Raw genomic sequence first — 19,783 nt, 5'->3', positions numbered from 1 at the left:
GGGCAAAAAATCTCGAAAATTTTGAATTCAAACACTCAGAGTGTAGTTAAATAAAGGCCATCTCTTCTGTTTTAACGAAAGTGGTCGTGGCCTAGTGCAACGCCAGCCTTTCCTCAACAGCACGTTGTGGGATCGAATCTAGAAATTTGTTGGACTGGACAGGTGTCGAACTCGTGACCTTTTTAGCAACGGGGAGTTCGGCTTGAATAGCCACTACGCCAGGAGCAGATAAGTGATAACTTTGGGAGTTAAACCTCTATCTATATCGATTTCAAAAATATTTGAATTCAAAATTTAATTTCAAATTTCGTTTGAATTTTTTCCGGTGTTTCGCGGTTACCCCGGTGCCCCTCGAAAAAAAATGTCCACTTGGGATCCAAAACCTTGACCGGGACGTCGAGGACTACGACCTCAGGCTGTCTGCCGCCACGAGCCAGCGGTCCGCGGATCCGCTGAAGGAGCTCCTCCTGCGGCTCAACGGCACCCCAGGCGTGCCACCGGTGACCTGCATGCTGCCGACGGTGTTGATGAGCTTCGCGCTGGACGTGGCGCGGGAGCTGGGCGTGCCGAGCATGGTGCTCTGGACTTGTAGCGCTGCATCGCTGATGGCCCACATGCGGCTCCGGGAGCTAACGGAAAGAGGCTACGTGCCACTCAAAGGTAACACCTCGAACCAATTTATATCAAAAAAGATCGATGCTGAAGGGGTCACTCATCTCCAATATGCGGATGACACTATCATTATGGTAGACCTAAATGAATCCTGCATCGCTCACCTCAAGTTTATTCTTTTGTGCTTCAAGGCACTGTCGGGTCTCAAAATTAACTTCTCTAAAAGTGAGGTCATAGTTACTGGTGTGGATAATATCGAGGCCTTAAGGGTGGCCCACCTCCTCAATTGTAAGCTGGGACCTTTCCTGTTTAAATATCTGGGCCTCCCTATCTCCCCTGATATGCTTTATGAGAAAGAATTTGCTCCTGCCGTGGCTAAAGTGGGTAATAGGGTCCTCCTTTGGCGAGATAGATACAATACTAGTGCTGGGAAAGTGGCGCTGATCAACGCTTGCTTATCCTCCTTTCCAATGTTTTTCATGTGCTTCTATCTGCTCTCGGTTGGCACGCACACATGCTTTCATAAGCATAGAGGTGTTTTCTACTAGAATGTGGCAGACAATAGGCGCAAATACAGATTTGTCAGGTGGAAACTTATGTGTAGACCAAAAAACCTTTGGGGGTTGGGCATTATTAACACTACCATCATGAATAAATGCCTACTGATTACATGGTGGTGAAAAATTATGACAACAGGAGTTGGATCCTTATGGTTCTCTATCCTTCAAGCTACGTACTTCCCTCTTTCTATCCCGTTGTTTGCTTCTGCGCACGGAGGCTCACAATTCTGGAAGGATTTGGTCAAAGTTAGGCCTTTGTTTTTGGCCCATGTTAAGTTTGTTGTCGGGGACGGCTCCTCTGTTTGCTTCTGGCTTGATTGGTGGTGTGGAGACTCACCTCTGTCTGTGAGTTTTTCCACACTCTTTTCCTATTGTCCCAACCCAAACATCTCAATCGCCGAGCTCTCGGCTAATAATTGGGACTTGGTCTTTTCGTCATTCCCTATCTCATGTAGATTTTGAAGATTGGCAAAGACTTACTGTTTTCTTCCCTACGCTCTTGGAGAACGTGGACTCGGTGGTCTAGCCCCATACCTCTCCAGTTCATTTTTCGGTTAAGTATTTATATTCAAAGCTTGTTGGCGGATCTCCCACCAACAGATTTAATCTAGTTTGGCGGGCTCGTATTCCCCCAAAGGTGAAGATCTTCATGTGGCATGATTTTCGAGGGCGTTTGCCCGCGGCGGACCAGGTCCATAAGAGGAATGGCCCGGGATCGGATTTCTGCGCCCACTACGGTGCTTTGGAGGACACGAATCACATTTTTTTTCCACTGTGTTTTGGCCAAGTTGGTCTGGAGATGCGTTAGATCCTGGCTCCAGGTCTCATGGGACCCCTCATCCTTCTCTAAGATTCGGGCCCTTGCTAATTCTTTGACTAGCGTTTCTAAAAGGGTCTTCTGGGTTGGCCTTGGAGCTATGTGCTGGTCTTTATGGATGACTAGGAATAAAATTTACCTCCGGCCTGCGTGCCGTACGTGTGCTGGCCTGGGAGCCATGTATCTCTCCTTTAAACTTCGGGTGAGCCCGCGTTTGGGGCAACATTTCATCTGTCTGTTTAGTTGGTTGTTAGTGTTCGAACTCTGTCTGGTGTCTTTATCTATAAAGTCGCGCGCATGCCTTTTATCTAAAATCTCCACGGGAGATCCTGATTATGCACTTAGTCATACATTGTACTGTTGTTGAGCAGATTGAGTGGTAAGTGTGGCCTTGTAAGTCGGGACTTCCGCCCCTTTGAGATGAATTCTCAATAGTCCCGCGATGAGGGATATTTTACATCGGGACTCACGACGACGAGTGGTAAGTGTGGCCTTGTAAATGGGTTGATGAAGATAGCTCCAACGGTGAATTCCTAGTCTGACAAGGTATCAAAAATAGCTCTAGATTAGATTGTTGTGGAACATGGGTTGGTGACGGTGAAAAAATTGCTCAATAAATCTTTTTGGAGGTTTCGAGAGATTATAAAGGCATAGTGTCGAAACTTGATGAACATGGCCGAAGAGAAACCTGTGGGTTGTTGTGGCCGCGGGCAACAATGACGCCTTGTGGGCTTCGTCTCCTCCCTGGAGGCATTGTCATGGCCATGTCCATCCCCTGATCAGGCATCGGGGGAAACCTTAGGCTCGGTTTGTCGGGCCATGCAGCGTTGGCGCCATGGCGTCGTCCTCTCCTTGGAGATGCTGCTTGGATGCTCAGGGTGTCTTCCGGAGGAGTAGCTGGTGTGGGTTGCCTCTTTTGCCTCGGCGGCGAGGCTTGGGGCGCCGTGTTGTCATGTGTTGGTTGGTGTTGTGAGCGTGGGCATCCACGATGCAATGCACTCCATCTTCGGCGCTTATTTGTGATGTCTTCCCCGAGTCAGGCTAGCTCCTTCTGTCCACTTGTCGATCTCCTAGGTGCTAAGAGTGTAGGGTGCGTTGATCTAGTTTGGTTTGGAGTTTTTGCATGCTCCAATTGAGAAACAATAAAAAAAATCCGTTTCTCAAAACTCAATGTGATTTTTACAACTCTTTGCCTCGAAACATTGCCTTAATTTATTCAAAAAATAATAAAACATTGACTTATTATAAATTTTCGAGCAACTTGGCAAACCTTTGTTTTTTGAGCAACTTACAGTAAACTTACTAGTATTTGTTTCATTGTTTGTACTGTTATTACATACGTATGTTTGCAGACGAGAGCTGCTTGACAAACGGACACCTGAGTAGAACGGTCATCGACTGGATCCCGGGCATACCGTGGATCAGCCTCGGAGACACCTCCAGCTTCGTCTGCACGACCGACCCGGACGATTTTGGCCTCTGTTTCAACACGGTGGAGGCCAACGGCTGCACCAAGGCCGGCGCGCTCATCCTCAACACCTTCGACGACCTAGAAGCCGACGTCCTCGCTGCTCTCCGCGCCGAATACCCGCGCATCTACACTGTCGGTCCCCTAGGCCCCCTCCTCAACCACCACCTAAGGCCAAGGGACGACGACGCCTCCGGCTCCGCCAGCGGCCTGGGCCTGTGGAAGCAGGACAGCGAGTGCCTCGCGTGGTTGGACACGCAACAACCGGGCTCCATCGTGTACGCCAACTTTGGCAGCCTTACGGTCCTCTCCACCGACCAGCTCGTCGAGTTCGCGTGGGGCCTCGCCGCCAGCGGCCAACCGTTTCTCTGGTCCATCTGGGACAACCTCTTCCCCGGCGATGGCGCCGGCGCTGGCTTGAGCTCACTGCCGGCGGAGTTCGTCGCGGCGACTGCAGGGCGGTGCTTCCTGACCACGTGGTGCCCGCAGGATCAGGTGCTAGGGCACCCGGCCGTGGGGTGCTTCCTGACGCATAACGGGTGGAACTCGACCTGCGAGAGCGTGGCTACCGGAGTGCCGATGGTGTGCTGGCCGGGGTTCGTCGACCAGTACACCAACTGCAAGTACGCCTGCGAGGTGTGGGGTGTGGGCGTCCGGCTTGACGACGAGGTGAGGAGGGAGCAGGTGGCGAGCCACGTCAGGCATGCGATGAAGGCGGAGGACATGCGGGGGAGCACGGCTGGGTGGAAGGTCAACGCGGAGGAGGCCGCGGCGCCCGGCGGGGTGTCCTGGGAAAACTTGCGGAGCATGGTCAAAGAGCTCGGCTCTGTCAATGCTGAAGCTTGAGGAGTTTGACTGATCGATGAGGATCTTTTATCGGGGTCAGTCCGGCTCCATCTGCAACTGCATCGGTGATGCCAATAAAGTATTCCCTGTAAGCCACTGCTCGTACCCTATTCACTTACTTGGTAACTTGGTAGTATTATGAGTATGGCTGGTTTCCGAGCAGGACAGGACAGAGAGAGCGGTTGGATGGATGGATGGAAACGATCTTGTGGAGACGCGCTCGCGTGCACTGAAACCAGCGAGTCGATGGATGGCACGCTTCCTTCCCTTGCATTCCCTTTTCTTCTTCTTCTTCTCTTCTAAGGCCCTGTTTGGTCCTAGGATTTTTTTTAGTCCCAAGTTCCTAAAAAGTCCCTATCTTTTTGGTTCCTGAGACTTATAAGTCCCTATAAGACCATATTATAACTATAAGTCCATATAAGTCCCTCCTTGAGAGTCTTATTTCATAAGTCCCAACTGCCCACTTTAAGTCCCTATAAGTCCCTCCTATTTTGTTTAGATGGGACTTATAGGGACTTTTTTAAGTCCCTAAGCCAATAAGTCCCTGGAAACAAACACCCTTTAATTCTCTTCTCCGTTGCGAGCGAGCGCAAACTCCACATCTTCTCTTTTTTTAATTTTCCCCAGGACACCAACCTCTCCTACTTCCCACGCCGGCGCCGGCGACGGCGAGGAGACCTCAATCGCCTGCCGTAGCCTCACGCTGCCATCCGCGCGCGAGTCCTCAAGCCTCACGGTCCCGGACCACCACCCAATCGACCGACCAACACGGCCGCCGTCGATTCAGACTCGAATTCCGAGCCCGAACCAGGCAGCAACCTTTCTCCCATTCTGCGCGTCCCCGTCTCCCACGTGAAGCTCGACCGTCGCCGTTGCCCGACCTTTCAGAAATCCACCTACCGCGGAGGGAGCCTAGCTAGTAGCTACCTTCCCCGGTTCCGGCCATGGTGATTTCAGTCGACGGAGCCCGTACCCCAAAAGCCACCGCCAGAGCTCCCATCCCAACCTCTCCCTCCGGGGGCCGTACATACCACGCCGTGGCCGTGCACGTCCATGCATGCATGTGCATGTGCTCCATCGGCGCCCAAGACGTACGGCGGCGACAATCGTTCTCCCAACTGCACACGTCTACGCCGGCGATGGTGCCAGCCGCGCGCACCTAGTGCACGCTACTGTGATGTGATGGATCGTCGCCACCCTGATTATTAATTTCACTCAACCAACAGCCAAGGAATCGTTGGTCGTCTTCCCTGCCTCCGGCATGGCTCCGCCGTGGCCGTGGCCCCATCTCCTCCTCCTCCTCCTCATTCGGAAGGAATCTACATGCCATCGGCGGCTCCACCTCCAGCCGGACCTCCCTCCCCGCCGTTCCGCACCCTTCCGGACCACCACGTCCGCCGTCAACTCCGGCCGGTTCGAATTCCGAGCAAAGCAGCAACCTTTTCTCCCATTCCGCGCGCCGACATGACATGAAGCTGCCCGGTAATCGACCAGGGCCACGGTCTACTCACTCCTCGACGGGGTCAAACTCTCAGAGTTCTCGACTCACAAATCCACCCGCTGCGGAGGTTCCCCAGTTCCGGCCATGGCGATTTGGTTGCCACCGTTGGACGCCTCCGGTGCTCCTCCGTCGTTCGTTCGACTCGACCTCCGAGTTCGGTGAACGGAGCACGTACCCCAAAAGCCACCGCGCGCAAGAACTCCCAACCTCTCCCTCCGGTCGGGGGACCGTACATACCCCGCCGTGCACGTCCATGCATGCATATGATGCATGTGCTCCATCGGCGGCTAGAATCGCGATCGATGTAAACCAACCTGCAGATCGAGCCTGGCTAAGGAATTGTCGGTGTGCCCGTACGTCTTTCCCGCGTCCGGACGGCGGCATGAACTAATGGCTCCTCCGTGGCACCATCTCCTCCCCGGCGGCCCTCTGATGAATCGTATCGTACATCAGCGATCCATCTCCAAATCTAATAATCTAATCAAACCTACAGCTACAGTAGCACACACATGCACACGCGCCCGAGAGAGAGATACGGGATTTCTATTCTTCTACTGTATTAAAAAGTCTATTTTGTACTTCCTCGGTTTCTTTTTAAAGTTTGACTAGTTTTGTAGGAAAATATATCAACATTCGCACTATAAAATCAATATTATTATATGCATGATGAAATCATTTTCATAACATATAACTTTAGAATAGTAGATGTTGATATTTTTTTGCTATAAAGTTAGTCAAACTTTACAAAGTTTGACTTTGACCAAAACTTATATGCAAACTAAAGAGAAACAGAGGGAATACTGTATTGTATATAGGATCGGAAGCCGTATGTTTGTCGCGAGATTCGTGTATATATATGTGTGTTTTGCTACTGGCCCGTTAGTGCTAACTACTCCCTCCGTCCGAAAATACTTGTCATCAAAATGGATAAAAGGGGATGTATCTAGATGTATTTTAGTTTTAAATACATCTATTTTTGTCAATTTTGATGACAAGTTTTTTCGTACGGAGGGAGTATATACTCGTATAAGTTGATTCGAATTTTGATGGTAATCATAGCTAGCGGCTTACTACTCCCGGTCGTCCCCCGCTGCGTTTGCTACTTGATTCCCACGATCTACAATCCCCAAGCTGACGCCAGCGAATGAGAGGAAGGAAGTTGATGCTACGGCCAGGTGCAGGGTGGAGGCGTCTTGGCCCTCACCTCCCGTGAAGTTCTAAAAAACTGAAAGTTTAAGAGTTCAAACTGTTGAAAGTTGAGGTTTCAGATTTTTCAACATTCTTAAAGTTTGAAAGTCTAAAAAGTACTCCCAAAAAAATATCCCGAGAGTTTGACATTTCCAACTGAATTTTTGTTAAGTTGCCACAAGCATTTTTTGAAGTGTACACATGGATTTTTGAAACATGTCAAAAGGGACAAAATCCAGAACTGGAAAGTGTGATCATGCGTGACTTTCCAAAAATGGAAAGGTCGACGTGTCGATGGCGCACCTCATACACTAGATAGCCCAGTACATCTACCAGTCTCGAGCACTAGAATGATAGTGGCTGCAGTTTTAGGGAATATGACTTTGCCAAGTTGCTCTAGAGTTTCCTTTCTTTCTAAAGGCCCCTTCAAAACCATTATAAAGGCTCGAGTTTTAAGGAATCTCCTAGAGTTTCTCCCATGTATCACCGAGTACATCCATTTGGGTTGGGAGAGAGAGAGAGAACGACGTGGCCTTCATTGTGAAATGAGTTGGAAATGACAGAGCCCCTAGGATTCCATGATCACACAACTTGTTGAGGTATGTATACTCCTTTTCCCTGAAATAACATTTTTGTTATCCTACTGAAAAAGCAACTAAAAAACTATTCCAATGATCACTAGTATTATTAATTCTTCCCAGAATTAACAAAGACGTCACAATGAGGAATTTGAGTTCCTAAGCTACAAGCAAGTTGTGTGGTTCCTAAGCTACAAATCCGAGTGTCGGATTTCAGATAAAGCAAACCGACCAACAGATTTGTTGTACCGCCCCTCTCCTTTGCCATACGGTTGGCAGCGAGGTCCTAGGTGTATGAGAGAAGGAGACGGGGCTACATGAGGGGGCGACAACCCACGCGCAATGATGGAGGGACTCAGAATGAAAACTAAGACTAGCCACAATGCATAGTAACATACAGTAGTAACATAAGTGTGGTAACATACAAAGCTTCATTTATTAGGTTATAGACTCATATTGCATTGGGACATGTGATGTTACAGCAACTAGCTAAGTTACTAGTACTACATCTCTCCTCATTAACTCATTGCCACATAAGCAAATTTGCTGAGTTGGACTCGATGTTACTACCGAAGTTACTCCCACTGTGGCTAGTCTAAGAGACCGCACTGAGTGCGGCCCACCTCACTGGCTCAGGCGGGGGAGGGGGTGGCGTGTACGGAAGTGCAGCCGGGCTGGCGGGCGGGGAGAAGGGGCATGCGTGCAAGCTTGTGCCCCTGTCTTAGTGTATTAGGTTGATAATCGACATGCATGCATCCATTGTTCTGGAAAAACAAAGCATATGTTGGTTTCGTTTGATCGACATGGAAAACTGAAGCCATGCGTGCATGCACTCGTACGTACTACCTCTTGATATGTTTTGCCACCGTGTGTTTCCCGCCTGAACGTTTCCCACCAAATTTCTCGCACCATGTGTTTTCTGCCTGATATGCGTCGCTTGAAAGCCACCCGCCCAAATACTCGCATCATGGACCATGAAGCCTTACTTCGGCTTTAGTTGACGAGTGGCTTGCTTGGAACCATGAGAGCTTGCTTGGAGTGTTGTTGACTTCCTTAACTTGTGTTGACTGGCATTGACTTTTGTTAACCATTCATGTGATGTGCCATGTAGGATATGGGCGGGACCTTGAGTAGGAGAGTTATTGCTATAACACTATCTGTCGATCTATTTTTTTTGCGATGGACATTATTTAACTACTCGAGCAACCTAGCTAGCCTTGGACGACAACGGCAATAGGACGGATGAAGTCCAGCAACTTAGCGTCGAAGGGCCGCGGCCCCTGTTTGACGAACAGACACCTGAGTAGGATGCTCATCGATTGGATCAGGCTCGGAGACATGCATGTCCAGCTTCGTCCGCTCAACTGACTCGAACGATTTTGGCCTCGTTTTCAGCATGGTGGAGGCCAACGGGCTCATCCTGGAACACCTTGGACGACCTAGCTAGAAGCCAACGTCCTCGCCACCCTACGCGCACATCTACACCGTTGGTCCCTTCGGCTCCCTCAACCAACTCCCACCTCCCTACCCGGCTCATTTATTGCTCCCGCTCTCTCCTCAAACAGCGGGCCGTCTGTGTTCCGTCGGATGTGGATAAACGGTTGAGATCTTAGTGAAGACGGACATGGATCCGTGGCAAGTCTGGATTGACCAATGCGAGGGAGCTAGCGAGTACCGGAATCATCTCCCCACTCACCCACCCACCCACGTTTCTCCCCCGACCTCTCCGCGTCCACCACATCGCCGCCGCCGCCGCTCTCTCCCGCATCGCCGCCGCCCCTCCCCTCCCCTCCCCTTATCCGAGGAGAAGAGAAGAGAAGAGAAGCGAAGGCGAGGGGGAGATGGAGCGAGCGACCAGGTCAGCGGCGCTCCCTCCCAGATCCGCCAGCGCCGTCGTCAAGGACGGAGGTCGGCTGCCTCCCCGCAACATGTTGCCGGAGGCCACCTTGCTCAACTCGCCCGTCCTTTCCGTCGTCGCCCCTGCTCGCCTTCACCGGCGTCGGTGGCTCTCGCCGCGCGAGCTCAAGTCGCGCATGACCCCGTCCTACTCCTCGTCCGCAGCAAAGCCTCCTCCTTCAGGTAAGCCCTCTCCCTCTCCCTCTCCCTCTCTTGCATCTCTGATTTGGTTTCGATTCTGAAATCCGTGCACCGGTGTATGTAAGTAATCTGGGCAGGAGCAAACGCATCGACCACTTCTGCCTAGGAGCACAAGGTCGAGGACCATCCTCAACGCACCCATGGCGTCAACCTCCACGACGACCGACAGAGACCATAGGTTAGGTGAGTCTAGCTCTGCCTCCACCCATGTCATCTGTGATTTGCAATACGTTTTTACTAGTACACTGCATGCCATAGTTAGTAGTACTAGTACAGTGTAGAAATATTGAGTGCTTCAATTGCTGCCGCAGGATGTTCAATGTTGCCTCACTCTGCTAGTTCCCTCTCACACCACAACTAGTTTGATAACATTTTAATCGTGTGAATGATGTTATGTTTTACAGCTGGCATTCCCTTTCCATTGTCGTTTCATGTTTCGCAAGGCGAAATCTTCTACATTCTGAATGATGTATGTCAACTGAAGTTCATTGCTTTTTTTCCTTCATAAGTTTCAGAGTCTAGGCAGACCTCCAACATGAACTATAACTGCTAGTGTTCTGATTCTCTCGTGTTATATTGAGGGTCTTAACCTTCTGCATAGGTTGAAGGAATAAGCTCAAGGTTTACACTTACTTTTGTAAAATGAGCTCTAGCCTATTGGCGTTTCTCTTGTTTGGTGGAATCCTTAGGTTCAGGACACTTCCCAATCAAGCTAATTGATCAATTTTGCATCTATAGATACTTATGTTTTGAGCACCACCTACTTCCTGATTATTATTGAATCAATTGCCGGATTGATTGTCTGGAAAAGATCAATGTGATGCTCTTGTTTAGCGATAATATCCATTGTTCAATCTCAGTGAATCTCACATCAAAACATCAACTGTGCAGCTTTAAGCAACTGTACTACTCCCTCCGTCCCATAATGCAACATCGTTTTGCAAGCTGAAACATCTTGCAAAACGTTCTTATATTATGGGATGGAGGGAGTAGAATATTAAGGTATAGGAGAAATACTTCAGAACTGAGCTCCTCCGGCTTTTGTATAGGATAATAAGTTGCATGGCTTCTCTCTCTATGTTTATGTTTATCATGTCCTTTGAAATTGCAGGAAGTAGTTTTCTTTTCAACCCGTTAACATATTTACTGCTTGCAATGCATGGCCTCTTGTCTAATCAGCAACTAACATTTCTAATTCAAACTTTGATACTCTCAGTGGACTCACACCTTGATCTTCACCACCCACTGGAGGTCCCTCACAAGCGTGCTCAAGGGCGTGTTGAAGAGCTGGATAAGAAGAGGGAGCTCCGTTTTGTGGCTCAGCTCACACATAAGCACGCTCCCCCTTGTGGCTCCCCCTGCGCCTCGGATGGCCGCTTCTTCTTTTACTACGACATAGGTAAGCTACTCAGCTTCTTCACTCCTTTTCTCATGATTTGTGTGCCCACAACCATCAAGCTGTGGTATACTTAATTACTACTGTCCAACAGTACACGAAGAACAATTTGTGGTTCCAAGACAATTCATTTTGCTGTGAATTGGATCCTATAGGGATCAGTTTTTACGATGATTGCACTTGTTTTCTGTCAATGATGAATGATAAATTTGGCGTGTCTTTTCTCATGTAACTAGACTGTAGACCTCTGTGCTATCACCCAAATTAACTAGACCCTGTTCTTCAAAAATTGCTCTCTGTTTTATTTTCTCTTAGACTTTGAGATTGAGCTCTAAACTGCACTTCTGCATGGTCATGGTAGTATTAATCGTTTGTCTGTAATTTTTTTAAGTAACTCAATTATATGTTGACAAAGGACAAATCAGTCGTTGCAATCCAGGATAAGAACGGGAGCCCCGCTAGCTGTTTACCTCTCATATAGCATGATACATAGATACGGTAGCAGAACCGGAATGAGCGTACACAAATATTTTATTGCTCGTGTTGTCAAAACACGTACTTTGTCATTAGATGACCAGTGAAGGAGAAAAATACACACAGGAATGTGCAAGTCATGAATGTCACTTGGTAGGTCTAATAGGCACTGATTTCGTATCTCAGAATACTTTATTTTAATATCTTTTAAACTAACTAAACCTACCGAAATTAATATTTGTTGTTAAATTTTCTCACATCTTATATCTAATCCAAATCATTGTGTCTATTCATGAGTGTTGAAGATCACAACAAGATGAATGATTCTGCAGTTCTAGTATGTAATAACGTCCAAGCAGAGTTATTCTATGATAATAAGTGCTTAATCCTGAGATAGCATAATGTGTATTTGTGTTATCCTGAGAACACACTCTGTTTTTTGTGATAATGACGCTTAATCCTGCAGCATATATGTATATGTATGTGTTTGCAGTCTTGATAACTCTTAGTAAGAATTTCTGTTATGTATTTTCACCTGGTGAAGTTTCAATGTGTTTGTTATTGGCTGGTTAAGACAACAACTAGGATTCGTGAATATACAATTGTGACGATTTAGTGTTACAATGCGTGCTTTGTGTGTTGTTTTCAGTGAAGCAGTACTACCTAGATTCACTACTGGAATCCCTGTGCGCCTCCGCATGCGCAGCTGAGCCTTGGCCACCACACTCTGTAGTTAGTATTATGTAGTGCAGTCTGATCTGCTTTTAGGTTTTAAGGAGTTGCCCTTTTGGATGCCTGTTAGCGAGGCGACCTTGATCTCCTTGTAAAATATTTCCATCGCGCCATGGTAAACTTCATTACTGTGCAACACTACACAAAGAACAATTGTTGGTTCCAAGATGATTCATTTTGCTGTGATTTTTGGTCATACATGAATCAGTTTGTACAACGACCGTGCGTGTTTTGTGTCAATGATAAGCGATATATTTGGTGTGTTGTGTGATGTAACTAGACTGTAGACCTACCTGACTGCTATCACCCAAAACAACTAGACCGCAGTCTTCCTGTTCTTCAAACATTGCTCTCTCCATTATTTTTCTCGAAAACTTTGAGATTGAGCTCTAAACTGCACTTCTGCATGGTCATAGTAGTATTTATCCGTTGTCAGTAAAATAAATTCAAGTAACTCAAAGTTTCTCAAAAAAAATCCAAGTAACTCAATTATATGTTTACAAAGGACAAATCAGCTGTTGCACCCAGGAAAAAAGCGGGAGCCCTGCTAGCTGTTTACCTGTTAATCTAGCCTGATACATAGATATGGTAGCAGAACCGGAATGAGAATACACAAATCTTCTATTGCTCATGTTTTATAACATGTTCTTTGTCAATAGATGACCAGTGAAGAAAAAGAAACACACACAGGAATGTGCAAGTCGTGAATGTCACTTGGTAGGTCTGATAGGCACCTTATTTAAGAACTCACAATTCTTTATTTTACTATCCTTTAAACTAACTAACCATGCCGAATTAATATTCTCTCATCTTATATTATAACCCAAATTATTATGTCTGTTCATGGGTGTTGAAGATAACAACAAGATGAATGATTCTGCAGTTCTAGTATGTAATAACATTCAACTGAGTGGTTCTATGATAATGAGTGCTTAATCCTGACATATCACCATTATTGTATTGTAATCCCGAAAACTTCCCTTTGTGAGTCATTTGTGATATGGGCTAAGCATTAATCCGAGCACACTAGTTTCAGAACATGATTTCCCATTACTACTATGCAGTGGTTGCAGTTGAAGTGCACTTTTAAATCTAATTCTAGAAATATAATTCAGCTATTTGTGTTAGTAGTCCTTCGAGTTGTCTTGGGAATGGACTCTTATATTTGTAAATGTGTGCATCTGCAGATCCTCTCAAGGGGACCCAAGAATGCATGTGAGTCATTTTGGTAAGGATCCTGGTGTGTCGCACAGCCACACCAAACCTTACGCCACTCCAAGGAAAGGAAGTTTGAGAAGGCTCGTGGTAAGGAGGAACAGCCGTGGCTTCAAGATTTAAGTCAGCCTATCTCTTAGTCGTTGTTGGTGTGGAGCGACTATTGTTTTGTTTGAGCACAGGTAGTACTTGCTGAGACATAGGAACTATGCTACACATGTCTGAAGTAGAATTCTCTCATGCTGAAAAGAATAGATATTGAATCTTATGATACTTCTTTATCCCCCCCCTACTTCAGAGATTAAGGGATGAACTGGTGCATTCTTTTGGGCTTGGATTTTAATGGTTGACACTGTGCAATGTTGCTTATTTCCACTCCTAGAATGATCCTTGTTTCCACATAAGCTTTTTTGATTGGAAGTTTATTGTTACCATTGCTATTGTTGGGTTACGTTAAGGCTTTTGCCCTTTTCTCGTTACTTTTTGTTAGAATTGATGATGGGTCTCCACTGTTTGATGATGTGTTTGTCTGAGCTGCTCTTGCTCTCAGTTGGGTTTTTTTTTCATGCAAGAATGCGGCGGCAGCGGTGTGCAGTTGAGGTGTACTTCTAAATTTAATTCCAGGAACACACTTCAGTTATTTGTGTTAGTAGTCCTTCCAGTAGTGTTGTGAATGGACTCTTATTTGCAAATGTGTGCATTTGCAGATCCTCTTGAGTTGACCCAAGAATGCCTGTGAGGCGGTAAGGCACTTTGGCAAGGCTCCTGGCGTGCCTCGCAACAACACCAAGCTGTACATCAAGGGAAGGAAGTTTGAGAAGACCTGGGGTAGGAGCAACAAGCATGGCTTCATCAAGGTTTAAGTTTGCCTCTCTTGTTAGTCGTTGTTGGTATGGAGCGGCTGTTGTTCTGTTTGAGCAATTGACAGTAACTAAAGTACTCCCTCTGACCATTTAGATCACTAGAGTAGTGATCCAAGACGTAGGTGGTTTGCAAAATCTCTCTCTCTCTCTCTCTCTCTCTGCTGATTGCGTCCAGGACCATTCTGCAGAATTTTCTTGTTGCTATAGTGGATGATATATCGATGGCATTCGTGGACTTTGCACAAAAATGACATCCATTTTATCCAGTTATGTACGAGTATCACTTTGATATTGAATGTCAATTGTTTATAAAAACTGATGTTGGTTGTGTAGTGGTTTCCCTATTTGGATTCATTTTCCTTGTTTTCCGTGTTGTGTTGTGTGAAAACATAAAACAAAATGTAGAAATGATGCTCCTGTAGCAAGCAGTACATGTATGTCTGTTCATTTATTAGGTAATTTAACAGTGCATGTCCTTCTCTCTTTGGAGTAGTTTTCTCAGGGACAATGAAACCTGAGCTTGCTTAATTTGTTACTTCTCAATGACCATTGGTCCATATGTGTTTGTTAATATTAGTCTCAAGTTTTGAGAAATGAAGCAGTAGGATCATATGATATAGTTGTGTCTATTGAGATCTGCATTTTTTCCGGCGACGACGGTTACTTCAAGTGTAATATAAAAAATACTGTAACTTGCAAGTTACCTACAGCCAACCATTCTTTTTTCTTTTCCTTGTAGCAGATGGACTAAGCTAGTATGTATACTAGTGCTGGCTATTGTCTTACCGCTTGTGAAGAGGGCCGGCCAAGGAGAAGTTGTTGCTGCATGGGGGTTCAAGGTCAACATCATCACCATCAACCAAGGTGACCCGTCTCACTCCCCCCTGTTGGTTTCAATTCACTCGTCGCATCACTAGTAGAAAATAGGGCTTTCGTCCAGGCCAGTTTAGCCCATTAGTCTCGGTTCAATCCAGAACCTGGACCAATGGAGCTATTTGCCCCGGTTCGTGAGCCCAGGGGGCCGGCCGGGCCACGTGGGCCATTGGTCCCGGTTCGTCCGGACCTTTTGGTCCCGGTTGGTGGGACGAACCGGGACCAATGGTCCTGGCTCCTGGCCCACCACTATTGGTCCCGGTTGGTGGCATGAACAGGGACCAAAAGGGTTACCTTTAGTCCCGGTTCATTCCACCAACCGGGACCAATTGTGGTGCCTATATATAGCCCCTCGCGCAAGAGCAGAGCACACTGCTCTGTTTTTTCTGGCCAAGGGGGAGAGGGCTTGGTTGTGCTCTAGCTCACCTCCTATGCACACAAGGTGTTCGATGGAATGCCCGAGCCACACTACTTAAGGTTTCTCCTCTCCAGGCTCGACCGCCAAGCTTCATTTTCCTCAATATTTATCTAGGTTTAGCGGTCCATCACGCCCCGTCCCCGTCTTCACCGCCGTCGATCACCCGCGCTGATCTCATCGCCGGCACCACCGTGGTGAGCCTCTTGTTCTTATCTTCTTTCTGAAAGGAAAAATATTATTACTTGTTTGTTTAGATAGATACTTGTATTATTTTCTTACTTTTATTATTGCATCTTATATAGTGCGCCGATGGTTTTGGTATCCGCCCCCGTCGGCCCTCATCCTGTCTATGATTCGGATGTGGTATATATTATCTTTTCATAACTATTGGTTCATTTATTGTTTATGAAAATTATGCCGACCAACGTGACATAGATTTTATTTATCTAGGAGGTTGTTGAACTGGAAATTCCAACCGACCCTATTGTCGAGAGGTTAAATTTAGTTGAAGAAGAAAACAATTTCTTGAAGGAAAAAATAAAAAAACTTAAGGAGGAGAAGATGATATTGGAGTTGCATGTTGCGGATGTCGTCGATGATCACAAGATCAAGATGGATGCAATGCGCTTGAAGATGAGAAAGATTAGAAAATATGCCATTCATACCGAGGCTTGGTATCATTATGCCGTTGGATCAGTTGTTACCTTGGTTGCGATTATGATCGCATTTGTTTTTGCATTGAAATGTTTTACATAGTTTCAATGTATGGTTTAGTTAATTTAGATGCTCCGCAGAGCTTTATGCTGTTAGATGAGAACTATGTATCTACTTTGGTTTTTATGTGATGATGAACTTCTATTAATTTGGTCACTTAATTATCTATTCATGATGTTCTGTAATGATTTTTGACACACTTAATTATATATAATGCACGCAGATGAACCGGCAATGGATGTACGGTGACAGACACACCTCCGAGTACATTAAGGGCGTGCATGATTTTCTCGAAGTGGCTGAGGCAAACAAGCAGAATGGTTTTATGTGTTGTCCATGCCCTATATGTGGGAATACGAAGTCTTACTCTGACCGGAAAATCCTTCACACCCACCTGCTTTACAAGGGTTTCATGCCACACTATAATGTTTGGACGAGGCACGGAGAAATAGGGGTTATGATGGAAGACGGCGAGGAAGAAGAGTACAATGACAACTATGTGCCCCCTGAATACGGTGATGCTACTGAACATCAAGATGCACCAGACGATGTGCATGATGGTGCTGCAACGGGCGAAGCTGCTGAAGATCAAGAGGAACCAGACGATGTGCCCGATGATGATGATCTCCGCCGGGTCATTGTCGATGCAAGGACACAATGCGAAAGTCAAAAGGAGAAGCTGAAGTTCGATCGCATGTTAGAGGATTACAAAAAGGGGTTGTACCCCAATTGCGAAGATGGCAACACAAAGCTCGGTACCGTACTCGAATTGCTGCAGTGGAAGGCAGAGAATGCTGTGCCTGATAAAGGATTTGAGAAGCTACTAAAAATAATGAAGAAGAAGCTTCCAAAGGATAACGAATTGCCCGACAGTACATACGCAGCAAAGAAGGTCGTATGCCCTCTAGGATTGGAGGTTGAGAAGATACATGCATGCCCTAATGACTGCATCCTCTACCGCGGTGCTACAAGGATCTGAACGCATGCCCGGTATGCGGTGCATTACGGTATAAGATCAGACGAGATGACCCTGGTGATGTTGATGGCGAGCCTCCCAGGAAGAGGGTTCCCGCGAAGGTGATGTGGTATGCTCCTATAATACCACGGTTGAAACGTCTGTTCAGAAACGGAGAGCATGCCAAGTTGATGCGATGGCACAGTGAGGACCGTAAGAAAGACGGGAAGTTGAGAGCACCCGCTGACGGGTCGCAGTGGAGAAAAATTGAGAGAAAGTACTGGGATGAGTTTGCAAAGGACCCAAGGAACGTATGGTTTGCTTTAAGCGCGGATGGCATTAATCCTTTCGGGGAGCAGAGCAGCAATCATAGCACCTGGCCCGTGACTCTATGTATGTATAACCTTCCTCCTTCGATGTGCATGAAGCGGAAGTTCATTATGATGCGAGTTCTCATCCAAGGCCCTAAGCAACCCGGCAACGACATTGATGTGTACCTAAGGCCATTAGTTGAAGAACTTTTACAGCTGTGGAATGGAAACGGTGTACGTACGTGGGATGAGCACAAACAGGAGGAATTTAACCTAAAGGCGTTGCTGTTCGTGACCATCAATGATTGGCCCGCTCTCAGTAACCTTTCAGGACAGACAAACAAGGGATACCACGCATGCACGCACTGTTTACTTGACACCGATAGTATATACCTGGCAAGCTGCAGGAAGAATGTGTACCTGGGCCATCGTCGATTTCTTCCGACCAACCATCAATGTCGAAAGAAAGGCAAGCATTTCAAAGGCGAGGCAGATCACCGGAAGAAGCCCGCCATGCGTACCGGTGATCACGTACTTGCTATGGTCAATGATTTACACGTAATCTTTGGAAAGGGTCCCGGCGGACTAGCTGTTCCGAATGACACTGAGAATCACGCACCCATGTGGAAGAAGAAATCTATATTTTGGGACCTATCCTACTGGAAATACCTAGAGGTCCGCTCTTCGATCGACGTGATGCACGTGACGAAGAACCTTTGCGTGAACCTGCTAGGCTTCTTGGGCGTGTATGGGAAGACAAAAGATACACCTGAGGCACGAGAGGACCTGCAATGCTTGCACGAAAAAGAGGGCATGCCTCCGAAGCAGTATGAAGGTCCTGCCAGCTACGCTCTTACGAAAGAAGAGAAAGAAATATTCTTTCAATGCCTGCTCAATATGAAGGTCCCGACTGGCTTCTCGTCGAGTATAAAGGGAATAATAAATATGCCAGAGAAAAAGTTCCAGAACCTAAAGTCTCATGACTGCCACGTGATTATGACACAACTGCTTCCGGTTGCATTGAGGGGGCTTCTACCAGAAAACATCCGACTAGCCATTGTGAAGCTATGTGCATTCCTCAATGCAATATCTCAGAAGGTGATCGATCCAGAAATCGTACCAACGCTAAGGAGTGATGTGGCGCAATGTCTTGTCAGTTTCGAGCCGGTGTTCCCACCATCCTTCTTCAATATCATGACGCACGTCCTAGTTCATCTAGTCGACGAGATTGTCATTCTGGGCCCGTATTTCTACACAATATGTACCCCTTTGAGAGGTTCATGGGAGTCCTAAAGAAATATGTTCGTAACCGCACTAGGCCAGAAGGAAGCATCTCCATGGGCCATCAAACAGAGGATGTTATCGGGTTTTGTGTTGACTTCATTCCTGGCCTTAAGAAGATAGGTATCCCTAAATCGCGGTATGAGGGGAGACTGACTGGAAAAGGCACGCTTGGAAGGGACTCAATAATATGCAGGGACGGATATTCTTGGTCTCAAGCACACTACACAGTTCTACAGAACTCTACCTTGGTGACCCCGTATGTCGATGAACACAAGAACAGTCTGCGCTCCAAACACCCGGAGCAGTGCGACGACTGGATTACATGTGAACACATCAGGACTTTCAGCAGTTGGTTTGATGCAGCAACCGACAATGGAAATGACACATATTATGGTTACATAGCAGACATATGGAAACTTGACTACGGAGTGATTTTAAGGTCCCTTTGTTTAAGTGCAAGTGGGTCAATCTGTTAGGAGGCGGGGTACAGGTAGACCCACAGTACGGAATGACCACAGTGGATCTGAAAAATCTTGGGTACACTGACGAACCGTTCGTCCTAGCCAATGATGTGGCACAGGTTATCTATGTGAAGGACATGTCTACCAGACCGAGGAAAAGAAAAGATAAGGAAGCGAATACATCATACAATGAGCCAAAGCGCCACATAGTTCTTTCAGGAAAAAGGGACATCCTGGGAGTGGAGGGCAAGACAGACATGTCTGAAGAGTATGAAAAGTTTCATGAAATTCCCCCCTTCAAAGTCAAGGCTGACCCAAGCATCCTGATAAACGATGAAGATTATCCATGGTTACGGCGCAATAAGCAAACGACACAAGCAAAGAAAAAGTGAAGACTTTCTCCCGCAACTATTATGATGA

The 19,783-nt window shown here is 46.8% G+C and overlaps 1 protein-coding gene across 1 annotated transcript in view; it reads left to right on the top strand.

Moving 5' to 3' along the window:
• LOC119309048 (7-deoxyloganetin glucosyltransferase-like) overlaps window positions 1-4,303 on the top strand; it is a 9,967-nt gene extending 5,664 nt beyond the window's left edge. Inside the window, exons 2-3 of the mRNA XM_037585149.1 lie at window positions 416-660; window positions 3,342-4,303. Coding sequence (XP_037441046.1) covers window positions 416-660; window positions 3,342-4,303 — 1,207 coding nt within the window. The remainder of the gene's footprint in view (window positions 1-415; window positions 661-3,341) is intronic.
• The last annotated feature ends 15,480 nt before the right edge of the window (window positions 4,304-19,783 follow it).

Source organism: Triticum dicoccoides, chromosome 5B, assembly GCF_002162155.2.
Source record: "Triticum dicoccoides isolate Atlit2015 ecotype Zavitan chromosome 5B, WEW_v2.0, whole genome shotgun sequence".
Classification (NCBI taxonomy): domain Eukaryota; kingdom Viridiplantae; phylum Streptophyta; class Magnoliopsida; order Poales; family Poaceae; genus Triticum; species Triticum dicoccoides.
Note: the sequence above shows the minus strand (reverse complement) of the source record. Positions and strands in the feature narration are given on the sequence as shown.